The 19,542-nt window shown below is 33.1% G+C and overlaps 1 protein-coding gene across 2 annotated transcripts; it reads left to right on the plus strand.

The window, feature by feature from the left end:
- Positions 1 to 1,401: 1,401 nt before the first annotated feature.
- On the plus strand, positions 1,402 to 19,182 carry LOC128217560 (solute carrier family 25 member 16-like). Of its 2 annotated transcripts, none has more exons than XM_052924770.1 (9): positions 1,402 to 1,611; positions 3,397 to 3,523; positions 4,151 to 4,243; positions 5,500 to 5,633; positions 6,971 to 7,037; positions 7,988 to 8,176; positions 9,282 to 9,444; positions 10,273 to 10,344; positions 11,487 to 19,182. In XM_052924770.1, exons 2-9 carry the CDS (start codon positions 3,454 to 3,456, stop codon positions 11,659 to 11,661), a joined length of 963 nt encoding a protein of 320 aa, XP_052780730.1. In that variant the 5' UTR covers positions 1,402 to 1,611; positions 3,397 to 3,453; the 3' UTR covers positions 11,662 to 19,182. The 2 variants fall into 2 exon arrangements, with proteins under 2 accessions (XP_052780730.1, XP_052780737.1); XM_052924777.1 differs by having other exon boundaries at positions 1,402 to 1,532.
- The last annotated feature ends 360 nt before the right edge of the window (positions 19,183 to 19,542 follow it).

Below are 19,542 nucleotides of genomic sequence, written 5' to 3' on the forward strand. Positions count from 1 at the left end.
TTTGAATAAGTGGGTCACTTTACGTATCCGATCCATAAATTTCGATTTTATTGTACCAGTGGTGGTGAGTAAGTTTATTTATACTCACACTCGGGCATAACCCATTCGGCGAGTGCTCCGATATGATTTTTAGTCATATTAGGTTTGTGGTGCGTAGTGCACAGACAGAATGTAACCCTGGTTAGAGCTACCCTGGTTCTTTAATATGCACCAGTGTACAGCCCTGTCACACGGGACCCCTATTTAAATTTCTCCTGGAAGACACCTTTATGATACCTTACGCAGCAGCAACATTTATTAGACATGTGGCCAATTGTATAAAACTTTGATAGTTATCCATGGGTAAACATTTGCTTAATTGCCTTATAAAATCGATGTGATTGGTTAGCAGTTATTAGTGGATAAATATTGACCAATCAATAAACATTTTGGATAACGTTGACCAAACCAAAAAATGGATTTATTAGCTTACGCCAAACGTCCTTTTCGATTCTCATGAACGATGAAAAGAAATTGGCAAACCCGTGTAGAGATGAGATGGAAACAGAACAACGAAGGGAAAAAAGGTTAACGATCCAACGCACGACCTTGAAATTGCATGAGTTTTCATAAATGTGCTAGTGGGGTCTGCCCAAAACCCTGAAATTTATGAAAACAATGCTGAAAGGCATTTTGTGCATTCTGATGTGCGTAATTTAGTACTGGAAAATGGACAGTTTTAGATTTAAAAATCATAAAATAAACCTAGTCTGGACGGCATTTTAGAATGACTAGGCTAACAATCATTAAAAAAAGCCTGGACAGCATTTTAGAATGACTAGAAATAAACCCTGTACTCGCCAGATTTTTATTTTCTAAAATAGCAAACAAATAAGCCCCGATTATGTTAATAATATTCAGATTGTCTAAAAGAAGTATAATTTTCTGTCCTTTTTTACCATTTAATTGTTTATTACATTTTCAATGTCAATGTCCATATGGTCCATATATTTGTAAACGTATGTAGTCAAGAACGCATACTGTAACTTTGGCTGAATTTTTTTTATTTTTGCCAGGATTCAGCCATGTACTCGCGTACGATTTGTGTAAAATATTTCGTTTTGACTGGTTTTAACTGGGTGGGCGAAAAAGTGGTAAGGGCGAATAAAAGGTCTCTTAACCAGTATAGGCAGCTACGACTAGTAATAAATACAGAAACCAAAGGAAAACAAACTAGTGTTCGTCTTACCTCATTTTCCTAAAGGATACTGCACTGATCAACACCGAAAGGAAACTGCCAGTGAGGATGAATCCCAGCGCCTGCGGACAATGGCAAGCTAAAAAGATTTATATTCTTTCTATTGGTAGTATGTAGCCGAATTAAAATTCCTTTGGTATCGTAAAGTGTTTTGCTGACTCAACAACAACAACAACAATAACAATAGTTTCGAAATATTTTATTAAATAATCGGTTACTGGGAGGTGTTTTAATTGATGTGTTTTATTAAATGTAAAATGATTACCATATGATTGGTATCATAAAATTGATAAAGGTAAATACGTGCCATATATAAGATACCGTATTTACTAAACAAATGCTTATTTCGGACGAATCCAATTTCGGATTGAATGGTAAGTTGATGCACGGACCTATGACTGATGGTATAGGGTCAATTCTTCACAGATATAGTACAAGTACAGCCTGGTCCATTTCGGGCAGGTCCGATTCGGGATGTTTTAGATCGGTCTACTTAGTTTTGTTGAATTAAATCGTTGAAGTTTTGCATGGAATAACACTACAAAATTTTCACTTAACCATACTTTTCATGCTTTGGCCATTTTTCAAATAGTCTTTCTATTGTATGAATTTGTATAAATTAATGCTGTTAATTGAATGGTGAATACAGTGCCGTGATTTTAATCACGGACATTGGTCCCTGATTTTAACGATATTACTAGTAATATTAGCAGTCCACCTAAATGGCCGTCAACGAGTCTTTTGACGATTTTTTTTAATATGGCAGACTCGTGACGTCCACCATCCCAGCAAAAAGTAGCAAGCGGTCCTTGCGCAGAGAATCCTCGCGGCCACAATTTTGAAATTATCTCCATTACAAATTCAAATTTCTACGAAAATATTATTGCCTACTATTAAACACATATTAAGTTATGTCAGTATGCCCAAAACACATGTTAAGTTATCATAAAACACTTACAAGTGTTGATTGTTTATCAAGTATCCCGATATCGGTAAATCTGGGACAAATCTGACTGGTTGTGTACATGTATAACGGTATTTGTGACCCATAATATATTAATGTGAAAATAACAACTCTAATGACAAATTTAATCCATTTCAGATCACTGTCGGATAAAAATTGTACAACTTTGTCATTATTTTTCAACATCAATGCATATTATTACAATATATCATTTCGCCCGTTGTTAAATGGTATAGAGTTGTAGCGTTACAGGGATACATAAGAAATGTCAAAATAATAAAAAAAGTATCCCTGGTCGCTCATTATTGTAGCTAGTAATATTAGAAGCTATTCAAAATTGATATATCAGACACTTTTAAGTTTATTGACAAATCAAATCAAATCAAATTTTATTTTCAGTCAGAATGACATAACAGAGAAAACATTAGCTATGAATAGCTATTGAACGACTACATATATATTATAACAAGCATATATATATAACATACAAACGAGACCGATACAAATTGACCAATCTGGCTAAATGTTTCTTTTAGAAAAAAACTTAAAATAAAAATCTAATATTACCAGTAGGCTTCTTAGGCTAGTAGGTTTCAGACATCAGGGGCTGTATTCATAAAACATATAAGGTCATTTCCTAACTTATGTCATTTTCCTAAGCTAACTTCCTCACATATGGTATATTGACGTAATTATAGCTTACATGTATACAAATTAAGTACTTTATTTCATTAATTTCATGAATGTAAAAACTTAGTCAGTTTTGCTTAATTTGACTTTTAACATTTTAAGAAATCAACTTAAGTTTATAAACGACTTAAGATGTTAATATGAATACCGGCCAAGTAGTTCTTGGACAGTCGTGATTTTTGCCTCATTTTAAAAGTAACATATTTAGCGCCAGCATGACCTATAAACCATGGATAGGTAACTACCCAATATCGTTGAAATAATAAGAAATAATAATTTACCAATAATCCTTAGCACATGCTTGGCGAGAACCAGGAAATTCTGCCAGTTCTTCGATTTGCGATAATCAGTGATCTGGTTTATAGGTCCATGGCACCAGGTTATTATCAATCATTGAATTGTTTTAAAGGAGATACAACAACACTCAGGTTTGTCAAACACTATCAATACATCGCATTCTGATCTGGGTTTTTTTCACAACTGCTTTTGTTTGATCGGTTTACAGATAAGGATAAATGTGCTTCGAGACTATCGCTCCTCTGTGACACTGTAGAGATTTGTAATGGTGGCTGTGGAAGGACACATAAAGAAGAGAAACACAGAGAAAACTTTGAAAACTCTTCTTGCAGGAGGTATCAGTTGCTTTTCAAAAGAGTTTTGTTTAAATATATCTTTAAAGAGAACAAAGAGAGTATTAAATTGAAACATTAATTTCATGAAATAGACATCTTTTTTAGCTGCCATGTCATGTTCTTTGTAAAACCTACATGCAGATTGTTGACTGATTTTCAAAGGCTATGATTTTTTTTATATTTAAAGCTTGATAAATGTTGTTATGTTTTATATTAATTAGTAATAAAGTAAAAAAAACAAAATCATTAATTATAGAAATACCTCTATTATAAAACAAGCTAAATGCATGATGTTAAGGTTTAAAAGTATGAATAAATTAAATAATTTTGAGCATTTTCCGGTACGAACAATGATTTCAATTAGCTTTATTAAAAATTATCTATTACAAGGAAGTGCCTTCAAAACGCAACATGTAGCTGTTAACGTTGAACTTTTTTAGCAGAATAATTTTGGTTTTAAAAATTAAAAATATTATATGCAAATTAAATGCTAACTTTTTTCATTCAAGAATAACACTGTAAGAAATGCAATCCTGAATCCGCTTGCTCAAAATTTACATCCTGGATAGTAAATATAAATAAATGTTTATGATATAAATAACATGTAGCCTTGTCATCGGCTTGTAGGAATTGCAGGATGCTGCGCCAAATCGGCTGTAGCCCCACTGGACAGGGTGAAAATCTTAATGCAGGGTCACAATAAATACTACAGGCACTCAGGTTTGTCAAAATTAGCCCAAACCTGCAAACACAGGTAAAATGCTTTTACAGCTTGCTCAAATTTTAAATGTTATATAGCAGAGCTTGTTAAAAAGTTGATGCCAACCAAGCACTAGTGCAAAAATTCAAGCTTGTTTGTCAAAAATTGGTAAAAAAGTTGACTTTGGGAAAAATACAAAATCAGGCCAAAACTTTTTTATGCGGTACACTATGCTGTGAAAGACTAAGTCTTGTCAAGATTTTGTTTATATTTCAAGAAATTTATTGCTTTTTTATTCATTAACGTCATCTGCATTTATCAAATTGGGAAATTATAAAATTTTGGGAAAATGGACAGTTTTTCGCAAGGGAAACAGCCTTTAAAAGGCAGTGAATTGCACAATAAAAAAATCACTTGTCAAAAAGTCTAATATCCAACCAATTATTTTTTATATAGCTTTCTTATAAGCTTGCCCTTCTTTTGAATAAATATTTACATTTGCCTAGTCTTTTGTATAGATAAGTCGATATTTATATTAAATAACAAGCAAGGTGTTATGACATCAATGTTTATTTCAATATTGCGCTTCAAGTGGATTAGCGTTACGTCATTCAACCTATGATATACAATGTTTTAAAAATATCAGCTATTCTTTTATACAAACGTATGCTGTCAGTAACATTTCTCCAAGAACAAATTCTCAATTGTAGAAGATACTGCTAATTTTTTATTATAATGAATAATTATTTAAAATGTAAATATAAGTATTGATCGCATTTTTTCATGTGTTTATGAATGCAAAGCAAATGACCAAGAAGCGCAAGTGAAATTCTTTGGCTATAATTTCTGATTGCCCATATTAAAAACTTGGTTTTTGCCCATTCTGGTGCTTCTAGCATACATTCCATATTTCTGAGAGGCATCCCAGGGGATTTTGGTCTGAATTCCAGGGGATTTTGATATTACACCAGGGGATTTTTACGCGACGAAAATTTGCGCAATATCTGCATTTATAATATAGGAATAAATACAGAAATACACTCAAATGACAATAATTTTTGGACTTAGTCATCATGGTCCTTCATGGAATTTCACACTCATAATATTATTGATGCTTTCCACTTTCAACCTTAAGCAAGTTTTGAAAAAAAAAAGAAAAAAAAAAGTTTAAATTCCAGGGGATATGGATCCCCCGGCGGGGGACCAGGGGATATGTCGTAATTTCGGGGGATATGGCATGTTTGTTCAAGGTAATCTTCATTTTATTTTTCTTCAGGTGTGTTCAAGTCTCTGAACAGTGTATACCAGAAAGAGGGAGTTGTTGGGCTGTACAAGGGAAACTACTTCCAGATGATCAGAGTCCTTCCTTATAGCGCCGTCACATTTACATCGTATGACATCTACAAATCAGTAGGTATTTGTGTACAAATGATCATAAACAAAAGTTAAAAAAATAGTTAATACTATACAAAGTTACGGGGTTATTAGGTGACCCGATATTGAATATACACAGCAAAGGAAACGATATGGAATATGGTTTCCTGCGCCCCATTTATCCAATACCGGGTCACCTGCTAACCCCATAATGTATTATAAGTATCTATAACGTGTTTCCGGTACGGATAGAAACATCCGACCCGAGGGCACGTGCATAAGCCGGTAACGAGGCTTGCTAAGTTACCGGCCAGGCAGCGTGCCCGAGGGCCGGAGTTTTTGATCCGGACCGGAAACACATGATTGATTTTTTTTCTTGCCTATCTAAGTTTATCAATTTGTGAAAAAAATGACTTTGAAATGAACTTTTGAACAATTACACCAAAAAACGCGTGTGGCGTTGTTTACTGACATAGAGCGCAGTAGTTTTTAATAACAAAAATATGTTTTTACGATTATTTGTTTTCAATTTTGATTAAAAGTCTTGCAAACATATTTATTTGATTGCACTTTATTGAAATGGCATAATATATTTTTCATAAACCATACAATAAATGAAATAAGTAGTGGCACATTATTGAGCGTGACTCATCTTACATGGGGGATGTAAGATGGGTTTTTCCAGCACTTGTCACATAACCGGAAACGCATATCCAGTATGCAAGAAATATATATCACATGGACAACCTATTAGGGTTGATTTACACCACTATTCAATCTGCGAAATGTTTCATTTCTTCATCTGAATCAGAAAATAGAAGCCATTTTGGTACAATATAAAACTTAGTGACTCAATATGTAAAAAAGATGGTGTCAAGCGTGACCAGGCCAATGGCATTGCGTCATTCATGTTGGAGGCGTGATATATTTTAATACTGCTTTAAACATGGAAAAATAGAAAGACAAGCAGATAATACTAAGCTTGTCTGTTTGTCAAAGAAAATGAGTCGAGGTTATGTCATAGCCGTGGCATCATGGTCTTCATCATGTGAAAACTTGAACCTCGGTCATAACTGAAACATTATAGTCATATTGTCAGAGACAGTTTGCGCATGTACAACATACCAGGAGTTAAGCAACTTGTCCATCTTGGTGATCACAAACCAAACTGACATGCACCTAGGCGGGGAAATCGAAGCTAACTTGGTTGAAATAACTTTAAAATGATTTGATTCATTTCATATCATACACTCAAAATATTTGACAGCTGTGTTTTATTGATTGTTTATTTAATTATATTACCTGCTTAAAAGTGTAGTTTGCATGAAAATGTGATTGATTTAAAGTCAACACTATTCTTTTATATATTTCAGTACCTCCAGAACTTTACTCATCATGTTCACCCTAACTTGGTCCACCTCTGTGCAGGCTCTTTGGCAGGTTGGTATGCCCAGGGCTGTTTTGTCAATGAGTAAATAACTATCAGCAGACAACTGTTCAATTTTAGTTATTACTGTGGTTTGCAAATGAATCGATCAATTAATAAAATGTGCATGTGAGTTGAGTTTTGTTGATGGTCGCCAAGCAGGACAAGTGGTTTTCTCTGGGTTTCCAGGTTTCCCCAAAAAGGGTGACTTAGTATAAGTTAATATTAGTTTCTTTACAACCTTGTTAATTAAGTAAAGTTTAAACTAATTAAAAAGATCATGTTCATGCTGTCATTTTGCAATGTCTTTTTGAAGAGAATTTGAAATTTAAAAAAAGTTTTTTTTATCATAAAACAACAGCATAAACAAAATTATCTACCAACTGTAGTATACCAGTTTGTCTCTCAAACTGTTCTTTCTTCCACCGCCAATATAAAAAAATATATATTTCTATTCTATATATTTCATTTGCCATGTAAAGTCTAAAAATGTTGAAGAAAATTTCTCTGTTAGTATTTTGAAAAAAAGGCCTTTATGGCCTAAACATCAATAAAGAGTTTAATTAAGGATCAATATATTAACCTTCCCCTAGTCATATGTACACAGACTACTTATGTTTGTATTGTATTACCGGCAAGGGGTTATGATGTCATTGTTTTCAATCTCAGCTATTCTTTAGGCCCCAGTTTCTCAATACTTCTTAAGTCTTTTATAACAGGATTAAGCTAATCTCACTATTTTTGTTATTCAATTATTTGTGATATATTTGCTTATTTAAGAGTTTTTATACTTAAGATTGGAATTATCTTTATGATAATCACAATAAACCATTCTTCATTTATCAAAATTCAAGTCTGTAATTTGACTTATTGAAATAAGCTACTTAAGCCTGTTAAGCTTAAGAAGTTTGAGTATTGGGGCCTGGTTTGTAAAACTATTTAAATGTTACGGCTTCCTTTCTAGGCATGACAGCAGTGATACTAACCTACCCCCTAGATGTAATGCGGGCAAGAATCGCCTTCCAACTCAAGGGACATCATATCTATCACGGGGGTATGATTGAAACGGTCAAAACTATATCACGTCAGGAAGGGTTTATGGCCCTTTATCGAGGTCTCTTCACATCATTACTTGGAATGGCCCCTTATGGAGGTAGGACTTTCTAGCACAAATTCAGGTGAAGTTCCTCTGACAAATTTATAAAACTGGATTTGAATTTGCTTTTGAAAAACTATCACTTTATAACACAATATAAAAACTTCTCTGACAGAAGGAAGGGCTGTTTCTATGATACTTTTTTATTTTTACTATTCACCTTTTGAATTTTCAAAGAAATTTTTCCTAACACTACGAAATATATACGAAATATAATGATAGCAATTATCCAGATGAGAGAGTGCATTCATAAAGTGTTTTTTATTTGTTAGGAGCCTGAAAACATAGTACATGTATACTCAGTAAATATTGAACAGATGAATCTGTATCGGAAGTTGGAGTTAATATCAATATGTCATAATGATATAATAATGCAACATGAAATAACATACAAAAATGATCAAATTATCTTTATCGTGTATTGCTTAAAGTGACACTCTTATTCAAAATCAATACATAGACATATAAAACAAACATAAATTTTGAGTGATACACCCTCAACTACTAACTAAACAATGCATTTATGGTGGAAAATATTAATTAGTATTAAAAATATTATAACCGTGTATTTAATAGTTGAAAATGCAAAAATATTAAATGATTGGTGAATGCAAAAAGATTTACTATGGTCTCATAAGGTAGAAATACCGTGTTTTCTGCACATTTCTTTTAAATTAAACTTGGTATCCTTCATACGAACCATTGTTTTCGACATTTGTTCATCCTTTTTGGTGTATTAAAACAATTGGTTTAAATGTGTTAAATTTTATTTGGGAGTAATAGTGCATCTTTGATAGCAAAATTCCAGAAATTCCTTCTTACGGTAACTTGTGGAAAAAAATGAAAAAAAGCCCAAAATCATATTTCCACCACATGAATCATTGAGAGCTTTTTATTTCTTAAGATAATATATTTCCAATGAGACTTTGAATGAATCATTTGCGTCCAAAACAAATCCTGGTTCAACTACAAAAAATTTAAACTCGTTTTTTAGATGTAAAAGCCAAGTTTTTGACAAAAATTAAATTAAAATAAATTCATCAAAAAAAACTGAATAGTTTTATCATTCATGTGTGATTCATAATTCTGTCATCATTTTCAGGCTTATCATTCTGGGCCTTTGAAAGATCAAAGCTATTCGTGCTGGCAAATTTTCCTGGTATGTTTGGCTCACCACATGCAGAAAACATGGATGGGCTTAGTCTGTCAGTACCTGCAAAACTGATATGTGGTGCTTTTGCTGGAGCTGTGGCGCAAACTGTTGTGTAAGTATCTCAGCCATGTGAACACTTGGCATTGTCAGGTAGGAAGATTTTGGTCTCCAAGCCGGTAGATTGGGTTCATAAGCGGTAGAATATCTAAATCCATTGAATTTTAGTCAAAAACAGTGATACATGTAATGATGTAAACAAATTCTTGATGGTTGCTACAGAGAATAAGCAAGTTTCACAAAAGATCTGTGACAAAAAAGATAGTTAATAGTTATCTATTAAGCTCTATTGTAAAGACAGCTGAAAGCTGATGTGAAACACTATCAAGTCTGTTTCCTAGGAATAAACTAGTACTAGGACAGTTTTGATAAAGCATCTAAGTCATTTCCTGACTTAAGTCTAGTTCTTAAAATTTTCACAGTCAAATTAATGAAAAAGTGTTTTTAACATCAATATGTGTTTTTAATTCTAAAATATCTAAGAAAAACAGAGTCTTTCAGAAATTATTTAGTTTTTATATCGTACGACCAATGAGAAGGAAAAAACATACAGCATCTTATGGTAGGAAATGACTTTACGAAGAATCTTTAGGAATACCGCCCCTGATGTCCTTTTTGAGAGGCCATGAGAAAGTACCCCTGGTGGTGATCGAACCCACAATGGCTTTGGTGAGAGGCATACACCTATACCACCAGACCACTCTCAGTTCCCGACTGAAACCCAATAATCACAGTTTAAGGTTCTAAGTTTGTTTCGATATGAAGTTTTTTTGTGAAATCAGACCCTTGCCAAAATAGCACAAAATACTTTAATGCTAAACAAACTAATAACTGAGGCTGGGACAGTCAATTGATAAATTTGTACTGTACATATAATTAACAGGTATCCACTTGATGTTGCCAGAAGAAAACTGCAGCTATCTACAATGTTGTGTGAACCACACAAATATGATGGGTGAGTAAATGAACAGATGATATTAAGATACAAAACAGTAATTGAGATTATCTCATCAGTTTTCGTGTTTTGACTTCTTGAAGTTTAACTGACTATTCACTTCGTTAATCCATACATGTATATATTACAGAGGTTCTTAAGTTAAGAATTAATCCTGAAAACAGGACTGAGAGCATTCAACTTCAGTCTATAGTACAGTCTTAAGATTGTTTGTTTTTAGGACATTCGCATTCAAGACAGTGGAAAGTAACCTGAAATGAACATCAATGATTTTGGATAAAATTTCCAAAGGGGTCTTACCTGCTTAACCCTTAATGAATCTCTCATACTCATACAGAGCAATGGCTATATTTTAGGATTGAAAATCATCACCTGTTCAAACCAAATAATGTGTATTACCAAATACCTTTTCTCTTCTTTATGATTATCTCCCTTTGGCCAGAAAATATTGGAAATATTTGTTTGTCCTTGAAATCTTCGTTTTGATGAAATATGAGCCTTATAGAATGCAAATATAGACACAATATGCTCTGTTTCATAATAAATATTGCAAATAACTGATAGAAGAATAGGTCAGGGATGTGCTTTGTCCGCGGATTCGCGGAATTCCGCTGATCTGATGGCCCCAGAGACCCCCTCCCCCCCCCCCCCAAAAAAAATAATAATATATATATATTATTTTTTTTTACCTGAAAAAAATTATTTGGTTGCTTTCAGTTGTTTAAGTTAATATTCAAGTTTGCTTCAAATTTAAAGTCAGGGGAGCCCTCACAAGAGCTTCTAAAAAGCTATTTTTTCTTCTACGGCAGTGCGCTTTTGACCCCAAGAGCGCCCCATAAACCCATGGCCAAAAATATTTCAGCCCTCCAGCTGCCAGGTCAATCCCATCCCTGTAGGTGTAGAGGGTGGAAATGGCAATTTTCACATTTTTTGCCTTTTTCATGAATTTGATAGGAAAATGGATTGTGGCGGCATATACTACCATCACATATATTTAAACCACAAACTTTGCATTAGAAATGCCAAAGGAAGGGTATACATGTAGATCTGTTTTAAACAATCATCAGACCGATATCACTTACCTGATGCTGTTTAAAATTCATTATACATGTTGTTAATAATTATATGCTAAACTCTTTCAGAAAATCCATATGGCAGATACTTGTCACTGTTCGAAATGATCATGGAGTGGTAAAGGGACTTTTTCGCGGGATTACGGTGAACTACTGGCGCGGGGTCCCATCTTCGGCCATATCATTTACAATGTTCGAAATGATGAAACAGCTACTCGGGCTCGATACTGGTGTCACTAGATGATACTATCTCCTTTATAGTTCTCAGAATATTGTGATATTTGTAAAAAATATTGCCCCATTCATAATCAAGAACGTGCCATCTTCTTGTGTCATTGAGGAATGTGTTATGTTGTTACCTTGTCTTCTTTTTATTTTAAGTTTTATTTTTTGTGTCAGTATCAGAATGCAAAAGCGTTAACCTTGACTTTAATTGAAAAAAATATTCAAGATATTAAAATGAAACTTGGTACATTAGTTGCCAGAGGCCAATACATGCAAGGCCAGTAACCCTGGATTTAGTAATTGTTGACCTTATCTCAAAAAATCTGTTCAAGATATTTAAATGAAACTTAGTACATTAGTTGCCAGAGGCCAATGCATGCAAGGCCAGTAACTCTGGATTTAGTAATTGTTAACCGTAACTAAAAAAAACTGTTCAAAATATTCAAATGAAACTTAGTATGTGTGTTTCCAGATGCCAAGGGGCACATAATTATGTAGCAAGGCCAGTAATTCTGATTAAGTAATTTTCAAGTTATGCCCCATAGGTTGACTGAGAAATAAAAAGAAGAGCATTGGTATTCAGTCCACAACTTTCTTGAGTTTTTCTCAATAACTTATGTTAAATGGTAAGATTTAATTTTATGGCTTATTTCTGTTTCCAAAGTGCCCATCTGCATCTTTAGGAATGATAGCAGTTGTGGGTTGGTTTATAGAGTCAGCATGCTGAGTTTTACCCTGATCTTGGTATTTATGTATTTAAAATGATAACGTTTTAAAACATTGTTTTTATTACCTCCTATTTATCTGTTATACCTGTGGCAGCCTAATTTTAAAACTGGCTTTATTTATGTATTATAGATTGATGTTTATATCTCATGTTTTTGAATTGTTTTATATTGGCAACATATGTTGGCTTGGTCGTTTAGTTGACTATAAAAGTGATGCTCATTTCTCATAGTTTTTATATATAATGTATCGTTTGAAATTCATTTTCATTGCATTTTGTTGTGTGAAAGATGTAATCATGTCTGTGATCTTTCATTGTGTACTGTGAATTTTTTTTTATTTATGGGACATTAATTTTCATTGAATTTGAGGATAGGCCACACCATGAATTTAAAGGGACTAGTCACCAGGTGATTACTAAATCGGCAAATACAGTATTTCCTCAAAACGAGCCTAGAATTATCAATACCAGCTAGTATGAGGCCGATATACATCACTTTACATGATTGAAAGAATATTTTGTCACTGTCTCAGCTTAGTTGACCCGCTTAAAATAGCGCATAATGGTGTCCCAGTTTATAGTGTGTATATAAGTTTGTGAAAGTAATGTGATTAGAACAGATACTGAGATACATAAACAGCTAAGTCCCGTTGGCTCAAACTCGCTTGGCTCGAATTCCTCGTTGGCTCGAAGTGCATGTAAAGGACCGATTTCTTTATTCTGAATGTAAGCATTCCCGCTTGGCTCGACTTTTTTGAGGCTCGAGCCAATGAGGTTTGGCTGTACCATGGTGTTTTTAAGTTGACTGAGATTAGTGGTAGACAGACCCAGTAAATTTTCAAATTGGAAAAGTACACAAAAACTTTAAAAGATACATGTGTCGCAAGCGATGTGATAACATCAGTAATTAAGATTCAATGTGTTGTTCTCAACCATATCAATTTTATGTTATTTTTTGACAATTTTCATTTTTTCATCAAAAAAACATCTGGTGTCTAGAACCAACATTATATTTGTACCTAAACTTATACCTGTATATTCACTTTACCACATCTACATTATATAACATTCTGCAAAAAGCAGTCCATGAATTTAAGTACCAAAAAAATTGTGTATTTTCGAAAGAGCATAAAATTTCACTTTGACATATGATTTCACAGTATGTAGTTACTTTGATAACAAACGTGAACGCCATGCTGTAGAGTCATCCACTTTTTGTAAAGTCGAAAATGGCTACATTGTATGTTTGGGCTGAATTTCTTTTGTTAATATAATATGTAAATGCATGAATTTTTATCACAATTAATTTACAAGTTATAAACAACATTATTGGCATTTTAAATCTTATTGTAAATATGTTTAGCATGTTACGAGAAATATTGGTGATTTATTGTCCCTGTGAATGATAATTACATTTCATTTCATAAAGATTGGGTAAAAATGATGTTTAGGCCATTTTCGTTATGGGTTCGTGAAGAAATTTGAGCAAGGTTTTTGGAGGTGCATTTTGGCATGTATTTTATTATAGTGAAATATTTATAGGTGAACAAATGTGTTTTGGTTGAACTTCATTTGTTAGTTTTACATGTAAATGCATGAACAACATTACAGGCATTTTAAATCTTATTGTAAATAGTTTTTGCAAGTTACCAGATATATTGGCATCTTTTAGTCCCTATGAACAAAAATTACATGTTTTATGCTTGTAATTCATACAGGGGCATTAATGCTTGTATTTCATACTGGGGCGTTTATGCTTGTATTTCATACAGGGGCATTAATGCTTGTATCTCATACAGGGGCGTTTATGCTTGTTTTTCATACAGGGGCTTAGTTTGGCTAAATGTGACGTTTGGGCCGCTTTCTTTGTGGGTTTGTGGACATGCCCCCTAAAAAAAATCAGCAAGATTTTTGGAGGTGCGTTTGGCATATATTTTCTAGTTGTGAATATATTTACGAGTAAACCATTGACCTTGCATTCCACTTACATGACTGGCAATTTTTTTGATTTTTCGGTTTATATTGCCTTTAGGAAGCTATGCCCCCTGCCATATTTAGAATATGAGTTGTTCAATAGAAAGTAAGAATCTGTTTTACTCTTTTGTGTTTGTGCATTTTTAGCTCAAAGGAGAGCTATACTACCTACCCTAGCATTGGTGTTACATCTTGGTCAAGGTTTTGCTGGTTAAGGTTTTGCATTTAGTCGCCTTAAAGTCACTATCTCAGCAAATACATCATGTATTGCATTGAAACTTTAGAAATGTTTTCCTAACAAATCTCATTTTACAATGATCCATCTTTGTTTCACCAATCTTTGCAATCCTTCACTTAAAAGTGGCATAATAGTCGAGGGCGCCGTCCCTGTGACAGCTCTTGTTCATAATGTATGAATTGAATCATTCCTATTGTTCTATAAAATAGAATGTGCGCACTTGATAGAGCCAGAGGCATGTAAAAAGTCTCAGTTAATTTATTGAGTTCTCAAAACTTATGTGTCTTTTATTACATGTTATAAATGCATTTTATGTAAGGCCTTGCCAAATTAATTCTATGTGTAATGTCATTGGGAGGGTAGGTTTTCATCTTTAAAATTGTTGAGGCAATGGGGGGTTTTGAATTGAGCCAAAATAATCAGATTTAAGGAGCTGACGAAGAATTAAAATGATATAAAATGAGTCGAGGAAAACAGTGTCACTGTGAGTAATTAAATTTCTAAATAGATATGGACCTTCACTTTTTGCGTTTTATTGGGTGAGAAATTAAATTCCTTATTAAGTATGACCTTCATTAATGGATTAAAAACCAACTTTGCATTTTATTGGGGTATGGTATGCAATGGTGCTGTTCAAAATGGGTGGGATACAGAAGGATGTATATGAAGAATTTTTATTTTAAAATCCTTTTTTAGAAATTAAAAGATGTTTTTTATTCTAGGCAATTTGTCTGTTTTTTCCCTGCTGGTGGTAGGTTTTTAAATTAGAGCCTGACACTAAACATAGAACGAAGTTGGTTTGGCCTTCCATGCTACATGTTGTGATAGTACAAGCTAGTTATAAATAATCCTATTTGGAAACATTACAGGGAAATGTTTTAAACATTTGTAGGTATTGTTTTATTATATTTATCTTAAGTGTTGGTACTATTTTAATCGTATGCAAGTTATCTAAATTTCAGGTAATGTTTTAATTTGTATCTCAAATTGTCTTTAAGTGTTTAATTGTCTTTATGCGTTTTTACTGCAATTTTGCTAATCATTTCCTAATTTTTATTATCATTTTAATTCTTGTTGGTTAAGAGATTTGCTGTAAGAAATCTTGTACGTACAATTCATAAACTTATGAAAATACCCAAAGCTGTAGGTTTCTGTAACAAACTGTGCAACTAGAAAATATTTCTTAAAACTAATTTGAATTTTAACTGTTTCATTTTATGGACTCGCACATTGTGCAAATGAAATATGTTTCTCCAGGCTTAATTGAAAATGGTAATTTTTATTTAACTGTTTATTTTATGGACTGAAATTTATCATAATAATGTGTATGAAAGCAATGGTTCAATCTTGGATGATGAGGCGAATATAATTTAATTACTAGATTTTTTTCCATTTTTTTTTAGCTCACCAGAGCATGAAGTGCTCAAGGTGAGCTTTTGTGATTGGTCTTTGTCTGTCGTCCGTCCGTCCATCTGTCAACAATTGCTTAAAAAACATCTCCTCTGAAGCTACATGGCCAAATTCAATGAAACTTCACATGAAGCTTCCTTGGGTGACTTTCTACAAAAATACAACAAGGGGTCACGATTGATCAACAACAACAATCACAAAATGGCCGACTTCCTGTTTTGCTTTAAAAAAACATCTCCTCTGAAACTACCAGTCCAAATTCAATGAAACTTTACAGGAAACTTCCTTGGGTGACCCTCAACAAAAATACAACAAGGGGTCACGATTGATCAACAACAACAACAGCAACAACAACAAAATGGCTAACTTCCTGTTTTGCTTTAAAAAAAACATCTCCTCTGAAACTACCACTCCAAATTCACTGAAACTTTACAGGAAGCTTCATTGCATGACCCTCTACTAAAATTCAACAACGCATTGAGATTGATCAACAACAACAACAACAACAAAATGGCCGACTTACTGTTTTGGTTTAAAAATAATCTCTGAAACTACCAGGCCAAATTCAATTAAACTTTACAGGTAGCTTCATTGCATGACCCTTTACCAATATAAAACAAGGCATTGTCATCAGTAAAGATATGATTAAATTGCAACAATTTTATTAATGCTTTATCACAGATTTGTGGCCCTTTGCTTAGGTGAGCGTTTTAGGGTCATCATGGCCCTCTTGTTTTTTAAAATGAGGTTTGGGGTGGTATTTTTTCTTTTTTGTCTTAGGTGGCTGTTTGACTGTTGAATATGTGTTCATGCTCTTTCTCTTTTATAAGGGGCCATATATGTGTGTTTCTAGATAAATCACTAACATGATTGTAACAATTCACAACACTGTAAGTATGAATAAACGCCGTTGCCGTACAGTACCGATACGCAAAGACAAACCCTTGTTTAACATTTCTTATTTGAGTCAATAAAATTTAAGGGCCAGCGGAAAAAGAGGGGGCGGGTGTGGTTGAAAATCTAGCAATTAATCTATAGTCGCCTTACCGCAGCTTTTTATGTTAAATTTCCCAGTAGTTTTAAGTGTTTAAAAATAGCATCCATTATATAACATAAGAATGAATGTTTGTTTATAATGTCTGTAAATATTTATATTGTGATAAATACTGTGTTAGCTTTGTGTAAGTCTTTCAATCTTTCATGATATTTATTTTGTGCATTGGTGCAATTGTAAAGCCATTGTTGACCTTAATTTATTATTTATATTATCTTAATCATAAGGTTTTTTATAATAATTCCCAATTTTTATGTCTCTATAAGAGAGCATTTAATAATTCCACTGTGTGTCTATATATAGCTGGGTTTATTGTCCTTTTCTTAATCATTTGGAACACCTCTGCCATTTTCCATCAAAAACAACCTCGGATGTATATGGACGGTTTATAATGTCAGAATTTTTTTTCCATTTAACTACGCTGCAAGAAGATGTCGAAGTGAATTTCATATAGCAGTTAAACCTAAGGACCTTACTCTTGAAATCTTAATTAAGTTAGCAATAATATACTTTACTGATAATCAATTTGAACTTAGCAATACAAAATACGCATTAAAACACTACAATTAATTAATACTAAAATTTAATTTATACAAAAAATTAAAAATTTTATAAACTAATTCTAATGATGTACCAGCATACATCCGAGTTTGTTTTCGAAGGAAAATGACTGAGGTGTTCTGAATGTTTCTTATTATTTCCTCAGGTGTGTATCAAAGGACTGAACGACCTAACATAGGGCATAGTCTTTAAAGAGGTAGATTGGAAATATCGGAGATTGTTCTATGTTATCCTATGATCGAAGCTTTCCAAAATTAAGGGATTATTTCTTTCAACTACTTGGCAAAAAAAAAATTCAACTGGGCCTTTCTGATGACTGGACTGTTCTGACACGATACTTTAGCCTTACGAAGAGCTGAAAAATATTTCACATTGATTTTGTATTATAGTTCTTCAGCTATTTTTTAGATATATATATATATATATATATATGTTATGATGTGGTTGAAGCTATCTATCTAATATTAAGGGATTATGTCTATTAGCTTCCTTCCAAAGAAATCTCTATTCACTGGTCCTTTCTGATAACTGGACCCTTCTGAGAAGACACTGTAGCCTTACCTATAGAGCAAGTAGATATTGGTTTTTCATGCAGCAATTTCTTGTCATTAGAGATATGTTCAAGATATGATCGAAGCTATAGGAAACTAAAAAACATTTTCTTTTAACCTTTCAATAACTTGAAAGTGGTTTCTTCTGATCTGTAAATTGCATTTAGTTCATAAACTTGCCACCAGATGGGGTAGGCCACTTGCAGGATAACCTCCCAGTTGCCTAGCTTTTAGTGTTATGTAGAATTACTGTCTCAAACTTTGAATGCTGTCCTGTTTGTCACCACAGAAAAACTTTTCTATCACATGCATAACTGTAAAAGAATCCAAATAGTGTCTGCATTTATTAATTGTGTAGCTGAAATGGTAGCACTTCATTTTAAGATATTTGGATCTGTAGGGCTAAAAGAATTTGATTTTCATATGTGTAGTATTGAAATTGCTTTGATGGGCAATGACTTAACATGGAATTGTGTAAGAGTGAGTGAAAAAGCCTGAATTACCTTCACCTATTGACCAATATAATGTATTGCAGTGTACAAGTTAGTGGCTAAATTGGTGTTGAGCTTTTAATATAATTAAGTTAAGAAGTAAATGTATTTTTTTTTATCATTTCATTTTGTATAATTTTGGTTTTCCCAGTAATGATTTTTTAATTTTATTTCTTGCCTTTTTCAAACATACAATGTTATTTTTTGTGTGTACCGGTTATGTTTTTAAGCTCATCCAATTGTATCAAACTTGGTTAAGTTGTCCACAGGTTATCTTTTGGTGGGTTTGCAGGTTTAAGTGATTTGATTGGTTAATTGTCATTATTGGATAAATATTGACCAATCAATAAACTGTAAGGCTAACGTTGACCAAACCAAAGATTTAACCAGTTTTATACAATTGGCAGATAATTATTATTATCATTATTATTATTATCATTTGAACTAATTGTGTTCCAGTTGTTTTATATGTGTACTTTACATATTTGTCTCCTTTTTGTTTGAGTTTTTAATAAACAAGTCTGTTAAATTCAGTATCAAAACTTTCAATATTTCAAGATACATGTACTTTTTATCCTTAGCATTTAATTATTGCAATTGAGAGTTGTAAGTATTGCAGTTAGCTACATATAAAGTTTAAAGCTGCTGTCACAGATTGACAGTTTTGACTTATTATACCCCCGACAAATGAAGTTTGAAGGGGGTATATTGGAGTCACCCTGTGGTCAGTCAGTTGGTCGGTCGGTCGGTCTGTCGGTTTGTCGGTCGGTCAGTTGCAATTTACCTTGTCCGGAGCATAACTTAAAAACTACTTAATGGAATTGGATTAAACTTCATACAATTATAGAGCATAATGAGAGGAAGTGCAGTGTACAATAACCATAACTCTATTCT

This window comes from Mya arenaria, chromosome 2 (genome assembly GCF_026914265.1).
Source record: "Mya arenaria isolate MELC-2E11 chromosome 2, ASM2691426v1".
NCBI classification, from domain to species: domain Eukaryota; kingdom Metazoa; phylum Mollusca; class Bivalvia; order Myida; family Myidae; genus Mya; species Mya arenaria.